This window comes from Parambassis ranga, chromosome 12 (genome assembly GCF_900634625.1).
Source record: "Parambassis ranga chromosome 12, fParRan2.1, whole genome shotgun sequence".
Taxonomy (NCBI): domain Eukaryota; kingdom Metazoa; phylum Chordata; class Actinopteri; family Ambassidae; genus Parambassis; species Parambassis ranga.
Window position 1 is genome coordinate 8,875,511 of NC_041032.1, and position 10,706 is coordinate 8,886,216.

The 10,706-nt window shown below is 41.0% G+C and overlaps 1 protein-coding gene across 3 annotated transcripts; it reads right to left on the minus strand.

Annotated features, from left to right (window-relative positions):
• Positions 1–874: 874 nt before the first annotated feature.
• cabp1b (calcium binding protein 1b) lies at positions 875–5,452 on the minus strand. Of its 3 annotated transcripts, XM_028418078.1 has the most exons (8): positions 5,402–5,452; positions 3,337–3,504; positions 2,456–2,486; positions 2,225–2,368; positions 1,966–2,075; positions 1,757–1,831; positions 1,556–1,628; positions 875–914 (listed from the first exon to the last, which is right to left on the minus strand). In XM_028418078.1, the coding sequence occupies exons 1-8, from the start codon at positions 5,450–5,452 to the stop codon at positions 889–891; spliced, it is 678 nt and encodes a 225-aa protein (XP_028273879.1). In that variant the 3' UTR covers positions 875–888. The 3 variants fall into 3 exon arrangements, with proteins under 3 accessions (XP_028273879.1, XP_028273880.1, XP_028273881.1); XM_028418079.1 differs by lacking the exon at positions 3,337–3,504 and having other exon boundaries at positions 5,411–5,452; XM_028418080.1 differs by lacking the exon at positions 5,402–5,452 and having other exon boundaries at positions 3,340–3,417.
• Between the last annotated feature and the right edge of the window lie 5,254 nt (positions 5,453–10,706).

Genomic DNA, 10,706 nt, shown 5'->3' on the forward strand with positions numbered 1-10,706 from the left:
AGAGCAACATTAAGACTTCGTAAAACATACATGTAATTAAGTAAAAGATCATCAAGAATTTTCTTCCATAATTTTTGCATCTGAAAGACTCTGGTAGTCATTTGCACACTGAAACTTAAATATACATGTATATATATGTCACAGTAAGATAGGCATTATTAAAGAACGGTATCAGTGCTACATTACATATAAGTACCAAACAATTAGTGGCTTGCCTTAAACCAGGGTTTGACAATAGTCTCCAGTGACATAATACATTTACAGCATGGAGAATAACAACAGTATGCACGAAACACAAACACACAGATTTGATGGGATCACATGAAATATTTCCATATTGCCATTTGTATTTGTGCTTTAGAGATATATCTGCAGCCTTAAATCGGAATGTGCTGTATTAGTTTCGGTGTTTGCTGGCATACTGCTGTTGTAAAAAATACATCATCTGATTCGCTACAACAATATAAGGTATAGTAATAATAGGTGTTGGAGCAGAAATAGCTCCAGCATCACATTACCGTTTACCCTTTGGATTAAAAATCACATCAGCGTTAGAAATGTTATCATTACTAAAGGAAGATATGTTTTTAAAATATTCCTCTGAAAAAAGTCATAAATGCAGCCGTTGGTTTTGTTTGTGCTCTATGAAACAGCAGCAGCATATTATTAACAGTGTTTGCTCCTGGCTGTATTCATGCAGCCTTTGTGCTTCAGCGTGGCAGTTTCAGGGCAGGGTTGATATGTTTTTGCTGTCTCGTTCATTGACAGTTCAAGAAGTTCAAGATCCATCAGTATTCTGTGCTGGTCTTTTCTTTCTTTTCTTTCTTTCTCCCAAATCCAACCAAGAACCCAGGTTGTTCTTTAACATCTGAGCTCGCTACCATGAACTCATCGAGACATCATTCGCACAAATTCTGTCAAGAAAAGAGTAAAAACGTAAAATAAACTGTATATTTTATGACATAAATCAAATGTATACTGTTCAGCACTTATATGTGGGCCCCACATGGGTTAGGAGTGGGCAGCTATTATGCAGTGCCACCATGGAACCTGGGACAAACCCACTACTAACCCATGTGAGGCCCACATATAAATGTTGGCTGGGGTGTTACAGCTTGTCGACGTGGTGCAACATTTAACAGCTTTTTTCTGCCACACATCTGATCACAAAAGTCACATTTATCAAGTATGATTCTATCCATTTTAGATGATATTCATTAAAATATTGAAAGTAGAGTGTAGAATGTTAAATGTTGCTGTTACCAAGCTAAGAATAGCAACTTTTTGATGCAGCCTCCATGCATGTTATTTTCTCTGTGGGTAATCTATGAGGTGACATAATCCCTTGGCACAGAGATAATCTGACAGTCAGACCTACTGCCTTCATCCCCTCACCTCACCATCAGCATGGTATTGGGATATAAGCCAGACAAATGTAGGGACTTTTGCTGATACTTGAGACTGTGAATGTGTGTGTCTTCAGACTCTGCATGCAGTAAAATGGGATAAGGTTTACAAAATATCTGGTTACATGAAGCACAAGGTTTTTTTTTACCTTCAAAGTCTACGTGTCCATCTCCGTTGAGGTCAATGTCTCGTAGGATGTCCTCCAGATCTCTGTGTCCCACCTGAAAAAGTCCATTTTTAGAAGAAGTTTCAGCTCTTTTTTGCAGTTCAGACAGAATTTTAAATCAAAGATGACACAAAGAATTCAGGCAGTGAATGACACACACACACACTCCCAGAAGCTCTGTACCTGTTGTCCTAAAAGTTTTTTCATTGCTTCTCTAAGTTCTGCTGTGCTGATCTGGCCATCTCCATTTGTGTCGAACTGAAAATCAGAGAAAAGATAATAATATATAAATAAAGATGTGTTTTCATTTCAGATATTTCTAAACTTGCAAGAAAAAAACAAGAATTTTTTAATCTATGGGGAAGTGATTCTGATCCTGTGCCATTCATCACCTCTTTGAATGCGTCCCTCAGTTCCTTTATTCCGATCATGTCTGCCGTTTCTGCCAGAAGTTTGGGCCCCATGAGTTCAACAAAGTCCTCAAAGTCAACATGACCTCCCACTGATGGGCAGATTGAGAAGAAGAAACTAAGTCTAAGTGTTGAATCAGTAGATTTCTGAAGATTAACAGATTTTAAGGGGCAGCTATCTCTAACAGAGAAATTATTCATAGACATATACACACTGACACAGAGACACAATTTTAGTTACAATTCATGTTGATCTGCTGGCTCAGTTCAATGAGCTCCATCTCTGTTGGCATGTAGCCCATCGTTCTCATGCAGTTTCCCAGGTCTTTACAGCCAATAAAGCCGTCTTTGTCTTTGTCAAACTCCTTAAATGCCTCGCGCAACTCTGACAGAAGGAGAGATAGATCATTGAATGAAAATCACTTGATATAAGGAAAAATAAAGTTATTAGTGTCTCCTAAGTATAACATACCATCCATTTCTTCTGGCCTCAACTCTCGGTCCTGTGAGGGATCATAATGCAAAATTAGCATCCAAACACATGCTGATATTTTTTTTTAAAAAAGCATGCCAATACCCAGCATTCCTCACAACAGGATGCTGGGGGAAAGAAATAAATAGGCAACTACAGAAATGTGCCAAGAGTTTTCAAGTTTCCTTCCAGCAAGAGGGGAAGAGCTTATCGGAGGAATCACAGAGTGAAGAAAGCATGCAGAGTCTTGGCAATCTGTCACCACTGGGCACTGGGATCAAAGGGAAATGAACAAAATAATATTGTATTTACAGAGATGAATCTTAGTTACAGTATAAGTAGTGGATGTGTGTGCAATGAATCCATTCCTGTTTAAATAATGTGCCTTTATTTCTAAGAAAATGTTAAACACATCTTTATGTGACAGTCTGCTGAGCCTGAATGACTCAGTCTCAGCCCCTCATGAAGAAGCGCCGTCTCCCTGTCTATACTGTGGATTTCAGCATCACTGTTTTCTTTAATAGCAAGACCTTGACTGGTGCTGAAAATAGACACATAATCACCATGTGAGGAGCATTTCTGCCATCCTGCCTTAATAATCCTCCATGTCCACCATATTTTTGAGTAATGCATCCAGTCTCATGCGTACACACAAACACACACATCCTTTCGTCCAGCACTCAAAACAATCCATACATAAATATTTCCTCATATTACCGCATTCTCAGCTCCATCACTTTTCTTCACATGTGGCCAGTGCTGGCCTTACAGAGAAAGGTTGACTACACATTGATGAAGGGTTGTGATTAATGTGCAGTTATTGCACTGTGTGCTAATCTCTCCTGGCATGCATGCACATGATATTTTCTGGACTTACGTACAGCCTGCCGGCTCTCAGCGAAGCCCTTGCGTAGAAAGATGCATGCAGGCCCCAGTATGTTGTGCATGTTGGCTCCGTTCTGGGCCAGGGCTACTAGTGGCTCAAGATAGGCCCCCCCAGATCCCCCCTCCTCACAGGACTGCACTGCTTTGTAGTTCTTCTTCTGGTCCTGGAGCAGCATCCGAGGGTGGGGGGGGGTTTGCCGGATATGGGAGCAGAGGCAAAGACACGGGTAGAGACTGTGACTCAGTTTGTTGATGCATAATGTCAACAAGGAGCCAACGTGAAGGTGGGAAGGTGGGGAGGATCACAGGTGACAGACAACATGTCTGTCCATCATAGAAAGGTGTGGAGTCAGGTCAGTCATAAACGAGGAAAGCAACTCAGTCAGAGGGAAGAGGTGGTGGTATCATGACTCAGCAACTGATGCCATCTATGAATCTGTCCTGTAGATCAGCACCCCAAACATGACATCTAATAGATAACGCCAGTAGTGGAGGTTACAAAATTCAACCCCATTTTTGTATCACAAGACACTGACAGCCTAACATAAATGAAGGATCCCCAAAACAAGGTATATGGCCAATTTGCCCATTTTAAGAAACTACAGATAATATGACTAAAATTTTCTCAGTTAGTAGTATGGTGGTGTTAGTTCACAGGCTCTACTGGAGTAGTTATTTACATTTCAAAATAATTGTGCTGTCCAGAAGATGAAGCCAAAGTTCACCCAGCCATTTAATTATAATCACCAATTAGCCAATCAACCAGGGGGCAAATGTTGTTCTCACACTTCATTCATCCCAATTACAGAGAGAGCTACAGGTTAATTAAAAACAGCAATCTCTGCCTGCCAGTGGACAAAATGCTTCCTCTGAATAAAGTCAAATAAGGATTAGCCTTTGCTTTGACTAATGTTAAAAAAAGGGAGTAGCAGCTTCAGTTGACTCACATGCACATTTTCTTGTATTGCATATAAAATATGTAATGTTGATTTGGCCTTCATTGCTAGAGTCTAACATCCAGCTCACTGCATAAGTATCTAGCTAAGAACAAGTGGAGTAGACTCAACATCACAGCGAATTACCAAGAGCCCATTTACTGCTGCTTTAAATCTCCCTGACATAAGCCTTATACAGTAAACATAAGGCATTTACATGCATACAAAATTAAAAATGTATATTCGTACTTGTACTATATGCAAATACACACTGTATTTTATGCTCTACAAATGACCTTCACACTCCATCTGTTACCATGCCATTCCTAATGCCAGTTCGTGCATTCCTACAGTTCTCACCACAGGAACGGATGCCCACTGGGTAATCTGGCCAAGTGAGGCATGGAGCAGGGCTGTCTGTGGCTATAACGTGCCAGAAAAGTACTATGAAGCCACGCGCTAGTAGTTATATAACTAAAAAAGCAACACACACAAGAGTGGAAGAAGAAAAATCTCAAACAGTGTCAGAGAAAAGGGCTGAACTTGTGCAGCACTCCAACCCCTTCTGCACAGATGGCATCAACAGTTGCTTGTCATATTGTGCTTCCTCAAGGATGTGCAGCTGCAGAAATGAATTCTATTTGTGGGACTGTCTCACTGCAACACTGAAACTATTCAAGCGCACAGTAACGTGATAAGGACAGCAGTTGTAGAGATGAATTACTAAAGTATTTACCAAAATAAGGACTAGAAGCACGAGAAACTGAACCAGCACACCTGTTTCAATATTTCCACTGCAGGGTTTAACAGATAACATCTTCTGCTTTCATGCACAACCTAGCTGATTAAAATAAGGTTTGATGACATAATCGCAATTCTCAGTCTCAGTCAACAGGTCATGCGCTGCATGCACAATGCATTCTGAAGAAAGTCATCATAATTCTGCCTCTGTAATCACAACTAAAATCCCCCTGTGTTGGCAAAATATTGACTGAAACTAAAGCCTTATCTTCAGCACAGCGTAGTGAGAAGTCAAACAGCACACAGGGTTTAGTCAGTCATAGCCTTTGGTCAAGTTTGGGACACAAACATGCAGCAGGAGTCAGGGGGTGAAAAACCTCAGAGCGGACCTTACCTTCTTGTTGAAAATTTTAAGCGACTTTACAGAGTTTCCCATTGCAAAAATCCTTCTTGTTTTATGTTTGCTCTTTAACTATGTTAGTGTGCCTGTATGTAAGTGTATGCATGTGTGTTTGCATGTGTTTCCTGGCATGCATGGGAATAGGAGTAATTAGAGAGGTAAAAAAAAGGTTCAGTGGGTCAATTACTAATATAAGAGGACATTTGGGAAAGGCAGGGAGAGAAGCAGCGATATTATAGAAGGTAAAGGGAATAGCAGGGAAAGGACGAAGGAGTGTGCAGGCAGGACCCAGAGGCAAGGACGCTGGAAGGTATGAGGGAGGGAGGAGGGACACTGAGACAAAGGAGGAAATATGTAAACAAGGATGAAGGACAGATCAGAACAACATAAAGAAGATAAGCGGGGGAGAGGAAGCATGCATGTGATCAGAGCGAGATGCAAGTGCCAGGAGTAGAAAAAGCAAGATTGCTTATTCATTCCATCCTCTCTCCTACAGTGTCTTTCCTGCCTCCCTTTGCCTCAGCCCTCTCCCTCCCTCTCTCTCTCTCTCTCTCTCCCTCTGTCTGTCAGTCTGTCTCTTGCTCTTTTCCCCTCACTCTCTCCCTCAACTTCTCCCCGCTCCACAGTTTTAAACCATCTACGCCAATGTGCAGAAGAAGCTCATTCGGACAAGCATATTACCTTCCCCTAAGCAAGACGCTGGAGACACTAATCCAAACACGCACACACACAAACACTCACATATACGCTCGATTAAACACACATGGATATGGGGCTGTGGATCTAAAAATATAACAAACGCTCTCTCTTCCCCTTACTCTCCCCATTCTACCCGTAGCATCCATGCCACCCTTTCTCTCTGTCTCTCCACCTCCTCTCTCTCCAGCAGACACAGGCAAAGACGGCATCACAAAGTCATGTTAAGCTTGAAGGGCTTGGATTCAGATCAAAGCAAAAATGTGCAAGAACTGACACATGGATTCAGAAGCGGCATGCTGGAGGATGCAAACCAACACGTGCAAGTAGAAACACACAAACAAGAAAATAAATGCTCTCTCTCAGCCCGTCTCATTCACACACTCACACACAAACACATCTTGTTGTTAGGCACAATGCCTGAGAATTAGGTTTTCTAAATATGGAACATTTCTGAAAACTAAAAATAAAATCATCATCACTATTTTATGGCACTTTTTACATTTCTAAGGCAAAATACAACATGTTTAATTTTACTTACAAATGAGTGGTCAGCTTACAAGATTCCAGGTAAAGCATTACATGCAGCACTAAACTTGTTCATAGTGTATATAAATGGCAAAACAGGTTACCAGTTGACATAAATGATCATTTGGGCGACTGAGTTTAAACACAGACCATACAGACAGGCTGTGGCAGATACTGTCTGTATTGTTGCACATTTAACAGAGCTTTGGTTGTTTTTGAATAATTTTAGGGTAACAGGGTTATTGGACCCCTCAGAACCTGAAACGCATGTTACAGGGAAAACGCCCTCCCCCTCAACAAGCTTCTCTGCTAAGATCTGTGCCGCTCAGCTGATTTTACATGCACTTATTAATAAGACCACAGGAGGGCACATGGCTGCACGAGCACTATTCATCAGCTGATGGACACAGAAATTGTGGAATAGTTTGCATGGCATGATCAGATGATGCAGAATGTTGCCACCCAAGAACTGCTAGTACGATCCAAAGCAGTCAGCAAGTTTATTTGTTAACATAACTGATTAATATAAAGACATCATCACTGAAAGACCATCCTCTCTAAATGTAAGTCACAGTCTTCACGTTCTGCATTATTCTGAGGTGTGTGTTGCACCGTGATACCTAAGTGATTGGACAAAATAAAACAAAAAAGTACAAAAAAAAGTAGAAAAAAAGTCAAACTTTGCATCATTCTGCCCAGTGAAGGTCATACTATGCAAGTGCTGTGTATCATCTAATGTCTTACATGATGTGTAGTCACATCACGTCTGTGTCAACCCTTACAAACACACTGATATTTCAATATTTATAGTCTACTAGTGCTGCTTCCTCACTGTATTTTGTTGCGACTTCAGGACATTCACTTGCTAGAGTGCCTTAACATTACTCTTTTGATCCTTTTCCCTACGTAAATGGCTTTGAACGCGTTCTCTGTCACTGATATAAACCCCCCTATTTTTTAGGATTCTAACAGCAGTATTACCCCCAGATTTGACTTTATCGTTGTCCTTGCAGCACTAACATAGATCCGTATTTCCCTCTCCTGTTCGACCTTGTCTGTTCTCCTCTATTCTAATAAACAAGTTCACGCCAAAGTTGTTTTCGATCTCACTTCCATTCAATATCTGCGCGGCTCTGCTGTGTTGCTCTGCGGATGATTCATCCAGCCTCTCACCGGAGGCTCATTGTTAACTTCAGAACACATCAGACGTCAGACACAGGGGCCGTCAGCTCTTATAATGTCAGACTGTAGTCTGCACGGGCATCAGATCCATCTCTCTCACTCTCTCTCTCTCTCTCTGTTTTGCTGTACTCTCTTCCTACTCCCTCACACACTTACACACTCAGACACATGATTTACTTTACAAATTTACATAACTCCTTGACACTACGTCATCATCAGATGATCATTTTTTCATCAGGCACGCAATATTTTTTAGTACAAAATCAAAGAAATCTTTGCTGGACAGGAATCTAATTCCAGGAGGAAATATTAATAATTGCCTTATATATTGAGGTCAAATAAAATTCATTCACCGCCATCAACTGTGTTACATGAGCTGAGTGGTGTAGGAGGAGGGGGAAGGAGGGGATTGATGTAATAATAAGCTCTCATGCGTTCATCAACCTTCTTCTTTAAATCAAGATGACAAATGTTCTTTTTCTTCTACAAGGCAGGGATTTTGTGTCCTTTTTTTCCTTATGAACCTTGCAGCACAGTGTATCCTGATGCAAAAAGCCATGTTTTTATTACCAGGCAGTGAAAAAAAAATAATAATTTAAAGCACACTTGCGTCATCTTCTTTCTTTTGCCTCGGCTGAGACGTCACATATTTCTCCTTCAGCTGATTAATTCATCCAAACCCGATTAAAGCTGTCAAATTTCATGCAGAATTTTTGTGTTTTCAAACAGTGCACTCTAGTGCGTCAGCAAGGGAAAAATATTGATGTGTCTCATTTCACTTAAACCTCTTGTTTTTCCTCATGACTCATGTACTTCTTGTCCTCTGCCTGCTTTTCCTGTCTCTCGCTGATTTTTCTGTTTTCAGCCTCAGGTCTCTATTAATATTTAACATCATCGCACACATACACACGGCAGCACGTGCATTTGTGTGGGCTCTAATCCTTGTCTCGAAAAGAGGTTTAACCAAAGAGTAGATTTTCTGCAGCCCCCTTTTGCCAGCACACATATAAAAATATCCATCTATGTCTAAAAATAGCTCTTTACACTCTAGACATACTGGAGGCTTATGATGTGCTGAATACGACGATCTCCTTCCTCTCATGTCCACACAGACCTTTCTCCAAATTCAACTCAATTTTTTCTTTCCTAATGCACGCCTGCTCTCTCTTTTCAGTCCATCTCAGACGTCATGAAGGTCAGCGTGACCCCCAGCAACAGAAAAAATTGGAAGAGGAAGAAAAAAAGCACAGAAAAAAAAGGAGACAGGAAACATGAGTGTGTGTTGTAAGTACAAGATGAGCACCAGGAAAACCAGATGAGGAAGTCAGGAGCTAATCTGTGTTTTAAGACCTTTCCTCACATTGTCTACAAAACTGTCTGGTGGGAGCAGGAATGTATTGTGTTGAGGAGTGATTTCCTTACATACAGTCACAATTATCAGATCTGCCATCAAACACACTCGCTTCCTATTTTATTCCTTTGGTTTATCTGATTCCCTCGCTTCCTTCACTTTCTCTCCCTGCCCTTTCACTTTTCCTGGCTCGCTGCACTGACACACTGGACTGTTCTCTCCCTCTCTCTCTCACACACACACATAACCCACTGTGCATTCAAACTCATTGGTACACATGGTGCTTGCTCCCTCTGCTGGTTAACATACATATTATTTCATCTAAATTTGATGTAAAAAGCAAATCCTTCTTGAGATAGAGAATTTCTTCTTTAAATAACCGGCTGTCTCTGGCATTTCCAGATAACCTGTGAGGGCTTGCACAGTATAGTAAGGTCACTGAAGGTCACAAAAACTGTGAGGCTGTAGTGATTGTCTCTAAAAATAGAATTTCTACTGGGACAAAAAAAACAGCTAATGCTGTGTCCTCGACCAAGGTGTCTGTTTCAGCCAGGATAGTGTGCTTAAATGCCTGAATATGCAGGAATAACAGGAACCATTGCTTCAAAGATGTGCTGCAAAATGCACAAAAAGCATTTCTCCTCATTCTAACCCCCGCTCTAGCCTTTTTGGTCATCATGGTTCATCATTGGACCTATGGAAACATTGCTTTTTCTGGAAATCAGGTCCTTTCTCTGTCAAATAGCATGTTGTGAATGTTTTCAACAAGACAAAAAAAGCAGTCCTCCCGCCTCTGCTCTCTCATAATCAGGTCTTGATGGTCTATTTTTAGCTCCTTGTACATGCAGCGAGTGAGTTCTGTTGGGATTGTATGTAGATCTCGAGGTTATGTAAGATATGTTGAAATGTAAGTGTTGCAGAGCGGAGTATACCACCCTCTTCAAGCTCTTCAAGGAACAGAAAAGGCATTTAAGCGTCTGCAGTCAAATAAACAGCACGGGGAAGATGCTGAAAAAAACATGCCTGCGTAAGCGGTCACAGTTTAACTGACTTTTCTTTTCAGTTCTCTCACTTTCATCATTCACTGTTCACACAAAAGCTGATGCGCACAGACGCACAACCAGCTTGTGCAAAAATTCATTTTTGACTATTGACAGCTGAGGGTGACTTCACAGTGACACCCTCGCAGAAAACACACAAACAGTCCTCACTTTGAAAACACGATGATTCAGCTACAAATAATAGATTTGTAAACATTGTTTAAAGTGATTTTTCATGCTGTGGCAAATGTTACTCTTCATAAAAACATCCGGAACCGCAGCAGAATTTGCGAGCACAGGAAACATCCAAGAATTTCAAGTTATAGATTTGATATAAACGACAAATTTTCTCCTCTTTCCACAGACATCAGCAGCTCTGGAGTTTTTATATAGCACAGCACTGCCTGGATTTTGCCTGCAATGGAACCCCAAAGACTGATTGAAGCACTGGCCTGGATTGAGAGGAGTTATTTCTGGAACACATTAGCGCACA